The following is an 18,612-nucleotide window of genomic DNA, read 5'->3' as shown; positions in this document are numbered from 1 at the left end:
TTTGGTCTGCAGCCCGAAACAACCAATCAAGTGCCATGACATCAATATTAACACAACTGCCTCTGGACACCAAAGCTGCCCTATATGATAAGAGTTTTGCTCTTGGGTCACCACGAGGTTGGGCGCAGGTCCTCTTGATAAAAACAGCTAGTTTGTTTCGTTTCTATGTTTCCCCCCCATGCAAGCCTGTGCAGCTCCGTACAGCGGACACTTCATTGGTTGGACGCCAAAAGGTAAGCGGCAATCTATGTCAAAGTTGAAATGATTTAAAGTCAAGTGCAGCGCTCCGTGACAATCTCAGCCTAAAAGTTTCACACTACTTTTAGCGTGCATGCAGTAGTAGTCCCAAACACCTAAAATAACATCTGTGGAGTACCCCTTTATAATGAATTAAAGAAATCCCAGAAATGTGTGAGAATAAATCGATATGTTGAAACGGAATGTTAAAGGACATAATTCACTGTTTCCGGACGGACCAGACCTTGAACTTCCGGTCACCAGATGTTATTGTTTTTAGCCTCAAGTAGCATGGAGCTAATGGTATATCGAGTTGGTGAGTATAAGGAAAAAGACGCGTGGAGTTACATACTGTAGGGTTCTAAATATTGTAGTAGGAACATGTGAAAAGAACCCAAGAAGCTTCTCATCTAAATTTAACAGCATTTATTAATAAAATGATATGATAACTTTACAAAAGAAACACAGCTGTGGTCCTCCCCCACACCAACTGATCCACAGTCCACGTTGAAGCATCTAGCTGTCTACAGCTGCATGGAAAAGGCCTCGATCTTCTGTTCACATCACGCATTTCTACTCTGTGGTTCTTCCGGTCTCGTCTTCTCTCATTGGTTGGTAACGAGGGCTGGATACTGTTGGCCCCTTTTCGTCACATGGGCGTATCCCCATCTCTTCTACTGGCTGACGTCGATGGAGGCGGGTCCAGGGCATGTTCTGCTTAGTCCTCAAATGAAGTCACCGTCGCCATCTGTTGAAGTAGTCATGAGGCTTCCCCTTATGATATTCTATAATGCATTTCTTCTGAGATTTATTAGTTATTAAACATGTAATAGTATCATTGCAGCATCACTGAGTGAGAGGTAGAGGCGGTGTGTTTAGTATGTAACTCCACACGTCAATCTCCTTCTACTCACATACACGATGTACTATTAGCTACATGCTAACTGAGGCTAAAAACAATAACATCCGGTGCTACCAGAAGTACAACAATCTGGTCCGTCCGGAAACAGTGAATTATATCATTTAATGTTCCATTTCAAAATATAGATTTATTCTCACAATACTAAATACACAGCCTCTAACTCTCACTTATCGACGCTACAATATCAACTATCATCATGTGTTTAATTATGTAATATTCCCATCGAATATCAGGTGAATTGTGTAACAAAGATATTATAGGCGTGATATGGTTACGTCATAAGACAGCGACAGAAGAAGATGACGAAGTCAGTGGGCCGAACACCCGCCATGTTACCACTATCCAATGAGAAACGACGAGACCGGTAGGACCTTGGAGTAGAAAACAACTTGAAACGTTTTAGAACGGCCCTTCTTCATACGCCACTATAGAGAGATAGGTTAAATAGGAGAAGACCTCAGCCGAGTGTCCTTTGTAAACCTATTATATCATTGTATTAATAAATCCTGCTAAATTTAGATGAGAAGCTTCTTGGATTCTTTTCGCCTATTCCTACTATAGTATTTAGAACCCTACAAATGCTTCCACTTCAACAGCTGCCACAAGTCACCGACTCTCATTGAAAAAAATGACTGCTGGCTGCTCATAAATCTGATGGTGTGACTGCACCGTTGATGTAACTGTGCTGACAAATCTCCATCTGCTCTTTTTCAAACCATTCCTTTGATCTACTCTCTAAATCTCTGGCTCTCATGATCTCCAATATTATCTGTCTACCATTCCTTTCTATCCGGCTCTACCATATGCATACAAACTCCTACTGTGTTCACCTTTCCAAGTACCAGTGGTGTGTCATTTGGAATTGCTGCACATTCACTTTAACAACTGGGAACAAGACAGCAGTGTGCAGTACCCTTTGCGTCATGTTTGTTGAGCTTTTTGTTACCCAGCAGCCCCTGCAACAAGTGGATCATGCGGGTGTGCCTCTGGATGATCGTCTGTCATGTCAAAACAATAATGTATGACCTTCTAGGATTACTTTATCTGACACAGTGACCATATTAAAAGACAAACATACCATGTAGTCTGATCGCAGCGCAAGAACCATATGGCTTGGATTTCAATTCAGTAAAAAAATATTGATATGCCGAGCACCTGGTAAGATCACTACTTATATGAACGTCTTCTGCCACAGGGCTGGACAGGACAGATAAAAGAATGAGCTTCTTTGTAGGAACATTGAATCATTCACACGAAGTAGAATAATAAGCATGTCGAGAGTTTAGAATGCCAGCAATCTACAAACATGGACACAGACTCAATGGATTTTATACAAACACACACATCCAGCAGTCCTTTCAGCAGCCAGAGAGCCGCCAACAACCATAGCAGTTTATTTTCCAGCTGTTGCTATAGAAACAGCAAAGCTGCCAGGGCGTAAATGCTCGCTCTTCATGTCTTCATCTCGCTGTCAACTCACTGTGCTTTAATTTCAATTATATAGAGAAACGTCTGCCCAAATAAATCAACTTTAAATGAATCCCTTCCCTCTTTTAGATTTGTACGTGGTTGAATGCATGTTTGTAGTGGAGAAACATGGGAGAGCAGTCTGTGTGGGGGGGTTCTCCAAGCTATTTCTTGTAGTTGCATTACTTCATACAAGTCTATGCTCTCCAATGTGGCTTTGTATTAGGCTGGCAGAGCTGAGTCATGCATATAAAGGCAATTGATGATGCTGTGATAATAGCAGGTATTTGTGTCTCAATTATTCCTAATTTGCTGTGACTGCAGCAAGAGTCTAGTCACAGAGCTGCACACACAGGGCTGGGCCCATGGTGCGAAGGAAATAAAGACAGTAATAAACAAGTTCAACAGTAGCAACATCAACAGGCTTGCGTCACATCACATCATCAAGGAATTGGCTGTTTGTATCTTAGACATAAAAATTAAATCCATTCGGCTGGATTCACCGTGTCTCTGGATGATATAAAAGCAGACACGACGGCCTTTGGTTTCTAAACTAACCTGGGAATACATTGATGGTATCAATCTGGAGGTAAGCCCTGCCTCTTCTCTGGCGCACTTAAACACAACTGACGAAGTAACGTTAGGCGAAGATTTGCTCTGTGTCCGGGGTTTACGTAGCGCTACAATGCCGATAGAATGATAAGAAAAATAACAATGTGTTAAATGATCCCAGGTAATACCGTGATACAATACAGTCACTGCAAAAAACTATAAACAATACTGTAGTACAATTTAAGTCTAGGCCCGCCCCTACATGTCATTAATCTTGCCTGCCAGTATTGAATCTATGACATTTCCTAAAGGTTAGGGTTGCACTTGTTGCTGTCTTTTATACATAAATATGTCCCCGGTGTGTAAGGAGACTCACAAAGTGTCAGAAAATACAACCCTCTCTCTTTTCCTCCTTACCCACATCTCTAAAAATGGGGGTACAAACGAGCTGATCCAGATTTGCTGTTGATATGACGTCATATCTGAAATGTGGGCTGGCTTTACATTGAACTCCTGGCAACGTCCCCCCCACGTGACACGTCTCAACCTATCGTCCGCAATATACAGTTGTGAGCTGAATCCCCTCCCCAGCCCCTCTGTGTGTGTGTGTGTGTGTTCAGTAGGATGTCTGCACGAGGGACTTGGAGTAGTTGTATATATAATACATATAATGTCTCTGTTCTAGTGGTAAACACTGAGAAGTGTTTCAGAGATAATGCTGGATGTGGTTTGAACATAATATGGTGTTTATTAACGGCAGCATTTAGCTGAGTTTCTCCGTTAGAAACTTCTCTCTTCAGTGGAGAGATCATGATGCTCCAAAGGGGGGTTAGGGTTAGGGAAGTGGTGTGGCCAGCTTCAGCTCAAATTTAAAGCGACAGTCACAGAATCAATACTTTCGGAAGCGGGGCTGAAACAGAGGGATAGCGGACATGCTAAAATGCATGATCTGTTTGGTATTTTGAGCAAAACACATCAGAGACATGTTTTTTTATATTTGACACCTATAATATATATGCCATAAAAGACCATAATAGGAGACCTTTAAGGAGGCCCTATTCTGCTTCTTTTCCTTTAGTGTGTTATAGGTTTTTCAAAATCCCTGTGTTCCATCCAGAAGTAGTTTCTCTCCCATACACTTCCCCCCTGCCTGAAACACCTCCATTGGACTCCTTTGTTTACTTCAGGAACATAATGACAACCCTATGTTACACCCAAGCTTCTATTGGCTGGCGCTCCAACATATTGTACGTGACTTACTGGGATATTTCCTAATCATCTCTAAGCAGTTGACCGATCACAACAGATCTGGCCAGCTAACCAATGAGAGCAGACTGGGCTCTGGTTTCAGACAGAGGACGAAAAGAGGGGCTGCAGCACAGGCAGTATGAGAAAAATAAAGCGCTTTTTGAACATTAAAGCCTGGAGACATGTCCCAGTAGAGGCACAAAATACTAATATGAACCTGAAACTGAGCAGAATGCATCCTCCTTAATATCTTTAAATGTCTTAAATATGCATTTCTGTCTTTGTGAGTTATGAAAGACCTGCAGACACACACAAAGTGTCTCCATAAACCAGTTCTAAGGTTAAAACCCCCTCTACACACCAAACCTACCATTTATCTATTTCCCTTCTCTCCTGCCTTACTCTCCGTCTACCAATTGCAAAACCTTCTCCCTCTCTCTCTTCATGCAGCTGAGAAAATAGCCCCATTGCATTTAGATACCCCTAACTCTGGGCTCCAGGTCAATTTCCCTGGTTTCCTGACACCGTACACCATCAACAACCAGATGGAGGAAGGGGGAGGAAAGCAGGACAAGAGAGAGAGCAAAGGAAAAGAGAGAACAAGAGCAATAAAAACACAAGACATACCAAGAGGGACAAAAAAAAAAAAAAAGATCTCCAAGATTTGAGCTCCCACCATCTGGTTTGAGCTTCAGGAATAAGAATTCGATTACATGACTTTCCCCTAAAAACACAGAGGGGTGATTGTTGAGAGAACTGCTGCTACAGCAAATGAGACTGGTTGGAGTCCAGGTCTGAACATACCCAGAGGATTTCCTCATGGGGAAATAAGTGGCATACATTAGAGGGTTCTCACAGCGCCAAGAATCTTCCCATGTTAAAATACTGACTCCACACATCACACACAAGTTCAAATCTAGCTCTGTTAGCTCTGTTGTTTATTTAAACTTGAGTCGCATAAAGCCCGCCAGGTCAAAACCCAGATCCGTCATGTTGAAAAAAGATTATCTAAACCTCTTTTGGAAGGTCACTGAGGTGAGCACATGTTGCTAAAAATCCCGCTTGGCACAGATAAACAGGGCAGTACAGAAGGTCAAAGTTGAACCTCTGGACAAAACTGAAGACAAGGTCAAACCTGCAAAGAGTAGACAACCCACACAGATTGCAAGTATTTTACAGTCAGAGGGGAACATAAACCTTAGAACTGAGTCAAGAATTACAGAGGGACAGCAGTGGTATTGCATGTCGTGTCCCTCACTCAGCGGTCCTCTAAACTTTGATTTCACAAGCTCAACTCAGTGGTGTGTTTTTCTGAATTTGGATTGGGTGGGGTGCCATGGCTGTGACATTTTGTAGGAACAAGCAATTTAAACTTTGCTTTACCTAGGTGGGAGTGGGCAGTTAAAACTAAAAAACTAACAAATGAAGTCAAAAAGAAGATTAAAGCAGGTCATGAACTGCTCAGCAGCCACAATGCACTGAGCTGGTTATTTGTATTCAGCTGAACTGAAGAGGAAAAACAATGTGGCTCTAATAATGAACCCAACGTACTGACATAATTCAATTTACCATCTTTTCTGGATCTGTCCAAGCATTTCCTGTTATACCACAAAACACATGATCCAAATTAGTGAGCATGTGTTTACACATTTTTTTATTATTATTTCAAGGTATTCAGGGATGGGGAGGCTGTGAGGTAGTGTGATCGTCCTCCAATCAGAAGGTCCGTAGTTTGATTCCAGGACACTAAACTCTGAAAAGCTCTTGATGGCACGGACAAAGGTGTATAAATGTGTGAATAATAAACTGGATATGAAAAACAGCTTTGAGGTGCTTAAAGCCTCGAAAAGTGCGATGTAAACAGTATTTGCCAATAACGTATTAGGCCTTCTTCTCACTACACAACATTAGGTTGAGGACTTTTTGCTGGCCCCTGCTACACAATGGCAGCTTATTTGCTAGGAATTCAGGGTATCAGGTATGGAAATCATGTGTAAAAATGAGTGCTGTCAAAGTTAACACTTTAATTTTGGCGATTAATTTTAAACATTTAATGCATTAAAGATTTTTAACGCAATTAACGTGGTTTTGTTTACTTCTGTTGGCGGCTGACCCATAACCTTTGGTCACGTGCCCGGGCAAACCGTGGAAACATCTATCCTAACTAAAGGAGAGTCTATGGCGGAAAGATGGATAAGGACGGACTTTTAGGGGGGAAGTTTCATTTTAAAGTTGGAGCCGACAGCTCGTTGGACAAAACCAAGGCAATCTGCACAGTTTGCAAAGCCGAATTTAGTTACCACAGAAGTAACACGTCTTTAGCGTATCACCTCAAAGCAAAACACCCTGCTGAAATTACCTCCACGGGACCTCACCAGTCTACACTACAGGAGTGTGGCACTCGTGAGCGAATAACAAAACCTGGAAGTGAAATGTTAACCAATTCCTTGGTTACTTGGATAGTTAAAAACTGCCGCCCAGTTAGCATAGTAGAGGATGATGGACTGAGAGAAGTAATTCGTGTTGCATCGGGAGATACCTCTTATAATTTACCCTCGAGAGGAACCATCGTATCAAGAATACACACATTGTATGAGGATGAGAGGGCAAAGCGGACAAACATGCTTGAGCAAGCAAAGCACATCGCTGTCAGGTGACCACTGGACGTCTGTCAACAATGATAATTATTTGGGCGTCACGGCGCATTTCATTGATCAACACTGCCGCGAGGCTACTTCCATTTCAACACCTGCCTTGCATGGCCCACTCTCTGCAAAGAACGGTCACAGTCTCACTTAAAGACAGTGGATTTGAAAGTGTTCTGGCCAAATAACGCAAGATTGTCGGGCACTTTAAGCATAGTCCATCTAACGCTCAGGAATTAAACGAACAGCAGGTTGCATACGGACTTAGGCAAGAATCACTTGCTCAGGACGTTGCAACAAGATGGAATTCTACGCTGGAGATGGTAAAGAGGATGCAGAGAAACAAATCTCCACTGACCACTACCCTGGCGCAGCAAAAGAGCAACGTTGCCATGTTGACTGACCAGGAGCTTGCCAAACTGCAAAAGCTGGAGGAACTACTTGAACCTTGCAGTTAAGTTATTTATTTCTTGTTTCTCCTCCCTCTCTTTCTTTCTTCTCCTATCTCCTGTGTACAGTCTCTCTCTGTGTATGTTGACGATGATCCAGTTTATCTTCTGATGTTCAAGAAGGCCTTTACCGCAGACCTAGCTCAACGGAAGGATAGCACCAACCTCAAATGGCTGAAGAACACTACTGCCCTTGACCCTAGGTTTAAAGACCTTAAGTGCCTTCCAAAAGATGAAATGAGTGAGGTGTGGGCTTCAGTACGTGACCTGATGATGAGAGAGACACGTGCACACCAACCACCTGCTGAGACAACAGAGGAGCCATCACCAAAGAAGAAGAGGAGGATGTCTATGTTGCTGTGTACTTCTGATTCAGATACAGATGACAAGGAGGAGAGCATTGTCTGGATCGCTACAAAGCAGAGCCAAAAATGGACATAGAGGGGTGTCCACTACAATGGTGGTCAAAGAGAGAGGGAGCACATGCCAGGCTGACACCCATTGCACGCAAGTACCTGTCAACCCCTGCAACCATAGTGCCTTGTGAGAGGTTGTTCTCACTCTCAGGCCACATCATTCAAAAGAAGTGAGCGTCTTTGTCCCCTGATAACGTAAACAAACTGGTCTGCCTCAGCAACTGGCTGAATGTAAAGAAGGACTAAGTAAATTATGTCTATGGAGTGAAAAATGTTCAATGTTCTGAATTTTTTTTTGTATTTGCATTATTTTTGATTTTACATAAATATTCATTATAAGCTTCAGTCTTAAGTAGAAAAATGCAATTAATTTATTGATAGATTAATCATGATTAATTACAGAAATGTGTGCGATTAATTAGTACATTTTTTGTAATCGATTGACAGCCCTAGTAAAAATATAAACTGCTTCAATAGACATTTAGTGGGATTGACTTCTTAGCTAACTAGCTGGCTAGGGTTGACCTTCATGTGGCAATTCTAAATGATCTATACCTCCCAGACTAAGAAGCTAATCATTTTGGATCTTTCTGCTTTGCAACTTTTATTTTTATATTTTTTCACATGTTGTGAAGTCAGCTTGGAGAGATACACACGTCCCTCATCTTTTTCCTTAATATAATTTGGCAAGTATTTATTATGTCATTAATATCCTTGCTTAGCCATGCCTTACTGTAAGCCAGTGAAAGAGAATGAAGAGTGCTTTGTTCTTAAAGAACGACATAGCTTAGGTGGGTGTTGCTGTTATATCCACAGGCAGTGAAAGCACACCTTGCATCCTACTGATCCTGAAAGGCTTGTTCTCCATTCTGTGGGGAGGTGCAGCAGACTTAAGCATTGCTATTGTACACAACATTTACAAAATGTTTTAGTAATCAGACCCCAGGACAGGATCTCCCTGGTTCCCTCGATCAAAAGCAATCAGATAATTCGATCTGTTGCAAACAAAGTTAATGATACTTAAATATTTGTGTTCAGCAGGATGATCTCAATATGAGGTCCTTTGAGCCTGTTATTTGGGTAACTTTCTACTTTAGACAGCTTTTTTGGTTAAGAATACATTGTTAAATGATTGATCCCTAATCAGTTTTAATAAAAAAATTCCAACATTAGGTATGATAGCAGGCTTCATTCATTCCAGTGTAAAAAAATGTAGGAACACTCCAGACAGGGACAAATGACACTTTACATTAGTAAGTCAGTTAGGTATAAACAAGTTACAGAATTCTCTCACCATTAGTTTGTAACAATATTTGCTTTGCAGATATCTGTGTTGCGACACCAACCCAGATAAACGATTTGACACTTAATCCCATGACCAGAACTGTGTCACAGGACTAACATTTCAGCCCTCTACATCTGACGTGCTTGTAAATATCTTAAATAAAGGCTGAATGTCAGGTTAACATCATAGTTGCTGTTACACATTATGTACTGGATTCATCTTATTACATTCTGTCATGCACATGCAGAATGCAGCATAGTGGCAGGAGGGAAGATTAAGTTATGAAAGTTATAACAGGAAAGGTCGGTAGGCATGAAAGCCTTACATGCTCATCTGCTCCCTATACTTAGACCAAGGTCTTGAACCACATACTGACCTTTGACAACACTGTTACAGAATAATATCTTCGTATCACACAGAAAGTTGTTTTCAAAAGTTGTATTAGAGAAAACGAAGAAGACCTTCTGTCCTTTCTACTACATTTCTACACTCCATTATAGCAAGTTATGCAACTACTGTTCCTAAATGTAAACAGGCAGAAACTGACAGAATACTTTTGATTTATTCACAATCACCATGGCAACAGATAATTAGCTATCTAGTAACACAAATAAATCCATGCAGAGCCACAAAATGTCGATTAATGTCGTTAAATGTGCCTTTTCTCCTGTCAGCTAAGTATCCTATGGTTGCCAGGTTACTTTGGGCACGGCTGGCTAATAATATCTTCAACATGACAGCTGTACCTGACACTCCTTCCAGATGTACATGGACAATGTTCCACCTCACCGATACTGAACAAAAGTTACACATCGTCACATCTGACTCACCTGCCGTGTGCACGGTCATTACGTATAAACATTATGCTAGCATTAGCTTTAGTCTCATTAGCCAATCAAGGCTAGCTATTTTTACAACTATTTATGTTACAAAATAAACACTGCTGATTTGGTTTAGTATATGTTAACAGTTTGTTGAAACATATTGTGTCGTTTCTTGTTTTCTAAGTCCGCAGTTATATCGAAAATTAAGGACTAAGGTCACAAATTAGAAAGAGGACGTTAACAAGTTAGCGAGACATGCTAACAAAGTTAAATCCCATCAGCAGCTCGATTTTTTCCATGAGGTTAAAGAACTGTTTTTTTAGGTTACTTTCAGTAATCTCAATTGTTTTGGTACTTACACAACGCTTCTCGAAATCATCCAGGACACCATGTTTTCTGTCTTTGTTGTGTAGGGCTATGTCAGTGGTAGAAGACAGCCCGGTGTTAACAGTGGCTAGCCTTAGCCTGTCGCTTTAGCTTTAAACTTCTTCAGACAACACTTCGATGTGAGGATCCAAGAACAGCTAGCTACCTATCTGCTGCGACATGTCAGAAAACGTAAGGTCTTACTGCTCTGTTTTAGTAGCCATAGCTAATCGATGGAGTATATATCCAGTATGAATCCTGTTGTTTTGTTGCATTCCCCCAGGTTTCCTCCTTTCCGCTGTACTTTGCTCCCCACCAGGTCCTGGCACCAGAATGGTGCTCAGATAGCCCGTGACGTCGACAGGAAAGGAACAACCTCCCGAGCCCAACTATTGGCCAGTTCACCTTGTTTACAACAAATACTAACTGTCATTGGTTCGCCACGTTTGCCCATGTGACTTTTGCGTTTGACAGAAGCGATGGAACTTCAAACTCAGCGACCTGTGCTCTGATTGGCCCGTCTTCGATTCGTGGCGGATTCCAACCAACGGGTGAGAAAAGCAATGAGCTGGTGGTGGATTTTCAAGCGTTGTTTACGGGAAGCATTTTCCTAGCAAAGGAAAGGACTTTGCTTTATGTTCCCGTGTCCTTAGTAAAGACAGGTTCCTTCTTAATACCAGGTGCTTGCTGTTTGCAAATCAGCTAACTATTTATTGTACAGGACAAGAGGAACATCTTTTAAAAACCCTTTGAGAACGATTAAAACCAGCGCTACCTTCCTCATTAGAAACGTATATCGATTCAAGTATTGACTGCAGTTTCAGGTAAGTCATTGATCCATTGTCTTCTTCTTAAAAATAATTGTTAAATATAATGGACCAAATAAAACAATCGTATTTTCTTTCTTTGCAGAAAAAACATGGAACAAGAGGAATAAGAGAACACAGCACATACGTAGATTGTTGAAATAAGTGGGTCCTTTCCATTTGAATGAATCTAAAACAGTTCAATTAAACACATGTCTTTGAATGTTTTCTGCCCAGAACCTAAATCCTAAAAGGTTGCCAAATTGTGCAAGGATTGGCCTGTTAAATCATATTTGCTTTGAACCATGTGTCATGCATGTCTCTCGCTGGCACTCCTGTACTAAACCTTAGATTGAAATGTATTCTCTTCTATATTGTTGACATGCATCTAAATGGCTGAATTCTGCATGTACCACAGTTTAAAAGACACAATGTGTAATATATTAACAGGATGACAGGATTTCCCCTAACAAGGATGTTGTAATATGCGAAAGCAACAGAAAAAAACTGTGGTTGGGAAATGAATTATTTATTCATTTAATCCTCAAGGTAAGTGGCTCTGGAAAAAACAACTTACTTGATACCTTAAATACAGATTGAGAGGACCGCCTTTGTCTGGCTCATTACGTAAACCACACCAGTCTTTAGGTCGTAATCATATTCATTACAGTTTTCCATACACAGAACTTGGCACACACAATCCCCATCTGTGAGCTTCAGCATGCCTGTCTCTCTGTGTGCATGTATGTGTTGGTGTAGATGAGCTCATAAACACTGTGAGCTTGTATGTGTGCAGCTATGAGCTTGTGACTTTCTATTTATGCAGATGTGCATGTTTGTGACCACATGCTGATATGTACATGTTCTGTGTATGATGTGGGTGCATGGGGGAGGAGGCAGGTTGCGTCCGTGGCTACTTGATATTCATGAAGGCGGCTGCTGCAGTGTGCAGCAGTGTGAGGGAGATTCCCAGTGGAGCCTCTCTGGTCACACTGCCTGTCTGGGACATCATGAGCATCAGGATCACAGCTGAACACAAAACACCTTCACAGGATACAGTGGTTCCAATGCAAACCTCACAGTTTTCACACAGGTGAAATCGACAAATTTGCAAATTAATCAAAGCGAACCAATATATTTAAAATTGGCCATTAGTTAAAATCCACGTTGTCCGTGGAATAACATTGTTTCTGCTTAAAGGCATTCAGTCATGCAACATGGCACAATATTCCTGTCAGCTGTTAAATGTCTTCCTCCACCACAATGACCCGCCTCTGCTATGCTCTGTTCTTTTTCCTGCTTCTCTCAGGTTCAATGTTGACTTGCAACAGAGCACAACAAACAACAACAGAAAGCACATAACAATACAAGAATAAAACGTTGTCTCAGCAGCATTTAGCGTTTCTTTCCCGGGGTCATTCCATCTTTCTCTTTTTCTCTTTTCCCATCTTGCATCCCACCCTGGAAATTGCTCCAGGCTGTGTGATTTTCATACTTCTCACCCAAACCTCTACACTGTCCTTAAGATCCCTACATTCTGCACAGACATCAAAAGAACACATGCAGGCAATCGTCCATGAAGCCACTTGCACACACAAACCTCCTATCTCTTGTTCTCCTTCTGTTCCTCCGTCTTATTCTCTCCCTCACCATTCCTCTGTCTGGGGCAAGACAATGCAAACTGTACACTGATAAATCCAGTGAGAAACAAAGAGTCCAAACTCGTTAGTTGCTTTTACATACAAGATAAATCAGGTGTAAATAAACAGATAACAATGACAGAGAATAATTCAAATAAACTTTACACTTATCTTAACAAGGTTATAGCAGTATAGCAGATCAAAACAAATGACAAGGGTATCTTTAAAAAAAGGGGATAAAATATACAATGTATAATGGAAACAGTGGGGTGATTAAACACAAAACACTTAATGTATGTTAATGTATTTAAAAATGAATAAAGGCTTTCCTATAAAAGACCTGGTCCTCTTTGCCAATATACCTTAACCAATGATACAAGGGAATACCTGGATACAAAGGGGTGTCAAAAATATTTTAAATAATTAGGTAAAAGCCATTCAAATTGATGAAGTAATCAGTTGAATACAAAATAAATATGAAAGTACATTGTCAATGAGTGTAAGTTGGCACACAAATGTGTTCATGTTTCTTGGTTCTGCACCAGTCGTATTGATACCAACATAAAATGCAATATAATGATCTGGCTGAGAGGAATAGGATTTCTATTGTAAGCAACAGTTACAGGGTTAAGAAATCACCCTTAAAGAATCACACAAAATGAGCAGCAGAGGAACAGACATGTTATATAAAATGGGAGATTAGGAAGAAGCATGATGTAAAGCAGTGTCCTGAGATTTCACCTGCTGCAGGAGGACACCGATAACTCATTTGGAAAGCAGTGCTCACAATCACTTCATGAGCAGTCACCCTTATCAGCCATTAAATATGAACATTATGACTACATGCCTTTTGCTCTTATGGTGGCTTGATGGGTTTAGAAATCTGTTGTCATTTTAAAGGGAATATCCTTATGTGTTTGATCATTTTAGTTACAATACTCTAATAACAGATTTTTGTATTTATTCAGACATGTTTTCCCTTTTATATTTTTTTCAATATTGCAATTGCTATGGTTGTTTAATCCGATGTGCATTTAGTAAATAAAGAATAGATGCAGAATATAAAAAAATGTGCATTGCTTTCCCCCAAACAATAGTATACAATGAACGTTGACTTTTCCCTGTAATGGCTTACATAGTTTCAAGTCTGTTAGTAAATGTTCAAACTGAACATAATGGAAATAAATGCAAAACAAAGGATGCCTTTCACATCACACGTGATTTGTCGTAAATAGGAAAACGCAAATGTGCTCCTTTTAACACTATTCCCACCGTATTTTAAAATGTTTATATTTTAGATATCCACATCCACACTTCCTTACATGTTAGTTGTTCATTCATGCAACGGTTATGTGCACAATGTTGTTCAATGAGGGTTGTTAATCCCCTTTTGCATAAGTGGTGCCTTGTGTACACAAATGCAGAGAACCTTTGTCACACGTTGCAATCATAAATGACTAAAACATAAAGCTGCATCTGAAATAAAATGGAACATAAAATAAATAAAAGGAGAATAAAACTGATTTCAAACAAGCACTAAATAATACATTAAATACGTTATCTAATTATACAAATGTATTTACAAAATGTAAGTATACAAACTATAAATACTGTTTACATTTACATTTTGCAAGTAGATTTTTAATTCATATACATTTATAATGTCTACATTTCTTCCCAGCCTATTATTAAGACTATATCAGTGCTTTTGTTATTGTTTATCACAGTAATACCAGCAGTAATACTACAACACACTATAGTAGACGTGTTACAACAGTTGTAATATAAGCAGTTGTCTTCACTCTTGGTGTTAGCAGTAGTCGTGGCAGCCGGTATGAGCGCGCGCACAAGTATTTTCACCATCATAGTACCCATTTTTTCATCTGGGCGGAGGGACACAATCGTGCTGCGGCCAGTGAATGCCTTGGGATCCAGCGGAGATACACACGTATGGATAGCGGCGGTGATGCGGTTCAGTGTTCCACCGTTTTTTCACGCTGAGAGAAAAGAGACTGACGCTCGAGCGGGTGGAGACTGCTGCACATTTAAATCCCCCGGGTCGGTTATTCAGCAACAAACAACGTTTCTTTTTTTATTTTCTTTCTATCGTTGGAGTCTTTAGAACTGGTTTAATGTCGTAAATGACAGGTCGGTAAGGGCGTCGTTGGGAAGTTTTTTCGAGGGGGGGTTTTGACCAGCAAAGGGCCATGGCAGTCGAGGCTCGGCCGGAGCTGGTCGGGAAGCGGTTCCTCTGTGTCAGCGGGGAAGAGCCGCCTGAAATCGGCGACACAGGTCGGTGGCCGTGGAGGTCCGGTGTCATACGAGCCGTTAACCATCGTGACAACGACAGTCTCGACCTGACGGTAAGAGAAACGCTGACTTTGTCCTCCTCTTCGGTCTGTTACATGCAAAGCAAATGGGAAAATCTCTGTGGTTGGTGGCCAGCCAGCGAGGCACTGTTGTAGGCTTGTGGAGCGGAAATTATTGTGTGGCTTTCCCTGAGTTATTACGGCAGGTATTTCACTGTTTCACTAAAATAGGTGTCATTGTTCTTTTATAAGTTTGACTAGTTCTTCGACCACTTAGCTTGCAAGTTAATAGAAGGCAGACTACCAGTAGGGGGTTAGTGAATTTAAACAGCTAGATCTGTTCCACACCTGCTTATATACATGAACATCTTCAGACTTGTTTTACTAATACAACATCTACTGTGGGTGACAAGCGTCACTGCCTCCATATTCACTAAATGCTCAGAATGGTTAACCAGCAATGGGTTCCATGTATTGAGTCGAAGGTATAACGTTGTTGTAAATTGTTAATATCAAACTAATCAAATGTGTCATCTAGTAACTGCTGGTGTTCGATCTTCCTTCAGGTTGTCCTGTGATAGCTGCTGCGTGTGTACAACATGTGTAGGAATTTGAGCCTCAAATGCTTTAATCTGCTGTATACTGCAAATCAGCTGACGGAGGTATGGTTAGCTCTCTTTAGATTTACCTCGCGTTACAGCATTCACGTCGAGTTAATCCCTGTTATCTCGTGGTTATTGGTCACAATCCACAGTTTTTGAGCGTGATTATCGACCATAGAGCTTCGTCTGCCTTGATTTTTTTGGCGGACAACAACCCCTCCGACTTGGACAGACAGGCAGGAATGCTGGGACTTGTAAAAACATAAAACTGGCTTCATGTAGGCTACACAAGTTTGTCTTCATGTCAAATATTGTCTGCAATATGAAGACATTACCATGCTGTCACTTGTAGAGCTTTAAGGAGAAGACAATTATCCTGCTTGAGGTGTAATTATTGCCTTCTTAAGCTAATTAAGTAAAGTGTGATGAGAAGATGGGAAATATATTAGTCTGATTTCCTCCCTTATTCAAAAAGAGCTATTTTTATAATAGTCAAACATGCCAAAACCAGCAAACAATGAAATATTTGCCCTGACAAGCCTCTGGCTGGCACATCCTCAGTCCTGTCTCAGTACAGTGAGCCTGCTCCTTGCTTTCTTTTGTTCACACAATGCTTCTATCTGCCTGCAGATCACTGGCCAAACCCCACAACTGCTCTGATTTGATCGTTTAGTGTGATTTCTGGGTGAATTTTGTCAAACGTATAGATGGCAAGACACCACATATTACAACATTTATAAATGATTATCATCTAATGATCTTAGGTCTCTGATAGGGTGCCATTTCAGTTCTTGTGTCTACACATGCATTTTTAAAACATGTCAGTTGTACATGTATCAACTACTAAAGGTACTTCTTAAGTGATGCAGACCGTGGATACATACCAAGTAACATTTTCACATTAGATCAAGTTGTCTTTGTATTTGTCACAGTGATGTCATTCTATGAATCGCATACACTGTCAGAGCTGAACACTTCTCTAATGTGTGATTGCACGCTCCCTCATCTACGTAGCACATTGCATGTACTTGTTTAAATATCGCACAACAATCATGCTCCCAGCTTCCTAATTCCCTTGTAGAATTGGTCCCTGTGTGTGATGTGATTTAGGCAGTGAGTAGTGTTCTGGTTTAATTCCATACAATGGGGCACAGTCTCATTAGCAGGGGGCTTAACTAGCTGAGTGAATACAGTGGAGAAGGATTGGAGATTAGATTAGAAGAAGTGTGTCAAGCCAAGCTGTCAGGCCTTTGTCAAGTGTATGTGGTCACTATGGCTTTTGGTTCATAGCTATACTATAGGTTATATTGTAGAAGGCTGCACTGCCATTTCAAGTTAAGGATTCAATACGTATGATTATGAATTGATAAAGATACAGTATAAGTCTGAGATCACTAGGCATTAACATCAAAAAAGAAAAATCTGTTTGGCCAAAGGGTAACGCTGGATCAATAACCTTTAATTTCTTTGTTTCACACAATCATATCAACATAATCTTCACAAATAGCCCCGCTGAATATTTAAATATAGAGCTGAAAAATGTAATTGATATTTAGATCAAAAGAAATCCAGAAGCAGTTGCTGGATGTTCATGTTATACAGATGATTCCATGGCTCTAACTTTAACCATCCACTGCTTTTTACTTATTTTAAATTCAAGTGAACTCATTATTTTAAGCCATTTAGACAGTTGTTGGCATCTTGGGCTCTTTGAAATAGTGACAAGTATTTTAGGACAGCTTATGTACCAAGTAATGTTTGAATAAATTAATTGAGACAAAAACCGGCAGGTGAATCATTAATGAAAACAATCATAAGATGCAATCCTACTTTAATATGTTTGACAATGGCACTTCTTTACACCTTTATGAGTAGGTGTAAAGCTATGATATATGTGCATTGTGAGCTAGTTTTATGATCTCTATTGATATGTCAGATAATTCAAGATATTCAATGAGTATTTCTGGTTGGTGTAGCAGGAGAGTAGTTGACTGGCTTTGTGTTAAACAATTAATAGAAGGACAAGAAAATAAGCCTAATTCTAGAATTACGGATGCATTTTTTATTAATCTCTTTGTAGCCAATTCTGTGTATGTAAACACATAGCCACCTTGGTAATACCTGTGGCTTTCCTTACTGCTTGATCATACTAACCATTATTTATTGGTCATGAATGCACAGCTCCAGTTCATACATGGTCTAACCATTAGTCCTTATTAAACAATGCGCTGATAACAAAATAATAAATACGATTTAATGGATTTGATATAACGTGTGGGTTCAGGCTCTGTCCTAGTTTTTGTTTTTTATTCTGGACGCTGCTTATCAAAGATATTGACCAAATAGCATGTGTACAGGGTTGGAATTTAGAGTTTTGTTTACTCAGCCTATAGCCTATCTGAACTGAATGCTATCACTAATAATGATAGCAGCAATGCTGTTGTTTGCTCACAAAACCTGTGGTTTCTTATTGTCTGTTGCTACGTTACAATTCTTTACAATAGTCCTGCTCTTCAGGAAGGAGAATCCTTTTCTTTTGGATCCTGTCCTTTATACTGCAGTCTCAATCTGAAAACAGAAGTCCATGTGAGGTTGGAACAGCAGAGACTAATAAACATTAGATCTGAGAGCTGAGAATGTATGCAGCAATGATATGCAGAATTTAAAAAAGCCATGTGGACCTTTGGTTTTTGGTGGAACTTGAGCAACACTGACTCCCGCTAAGGGGGGAAAAAAAGCTCTGCAGCAGAACCCTTCTCTGGCACATTAGGCATTAAACTGCCACACTCATCTGGATTCACAATGAATGGAGCGAGCAGGGCAGCCAGGTCATTGCCTATAGGA

At 40.4% G+C, this 18,612-nt stretch overlaps 2 protein-coding genes across 2 annotated transcripts in view; one reads left to right on the top strand and one right to left on the bottom strand.

Annotated features, from left to right (window-relative positions):
- Positions 1-10,762, bottom strand: part of reep3b (receptor accessory protein 3b) — a 45,424-nt gene extending 34,662 nt beyond the window's left edge. The window contains exon 1 of the mRNA XM_063892444.1: positions 10,405-10,762. Coding sequence (XP_063748514.1) covers positions 10,405-10,436 — 32 coding nt within the window. The 5' untranslated portion in view covers positions 10,437-10,762. The remainder of the gene's footprint in view (positions 1-10,404) is intronic.
- Positions 10,763-14,867: 4,105 nt separating this feature from the next.
- jmjd1cb (jumonji domain containing 1Cb) overlaps positions 14,868-18,612 on the top strand; it is a 108,796-nt gene continuing 105,051 nt past the window's right edge. Inside the window, exon 1 of the mRNA XM_063893243.1 lies at positions 14,868-15,220. Within this exon, the coding sequence (XP_063749313.1) occupies positions 15,065-15,220 (156 nt within the window). The 5' untranslated portion in view covers positions 14,868-15,064. The remainder of the gene's footprint in view (positions 15,221-18,612) is intronic.

Source organism: Eleginops maclovinus, chromosome 10, assembly GCF_036324505.1.
Source record: "Eleginops maclovinus isolate JMC-PN-2008 ecotype Puerto Natales chromosome 10, JC_Emac_rtc_rv5, whole genome shotgun sequence".
NCBI classification, from domain to species: Eukaryota; Metazoa; Chordata; class Actinopteri; order Perciformes; family Eleginopidae; genus Eleginops; species Eleginops maclovinus.
Note: the sequence above shows the minus strand (reverse complement) of the source record. Positions and strands in the feature narration are given on the sequence as shown.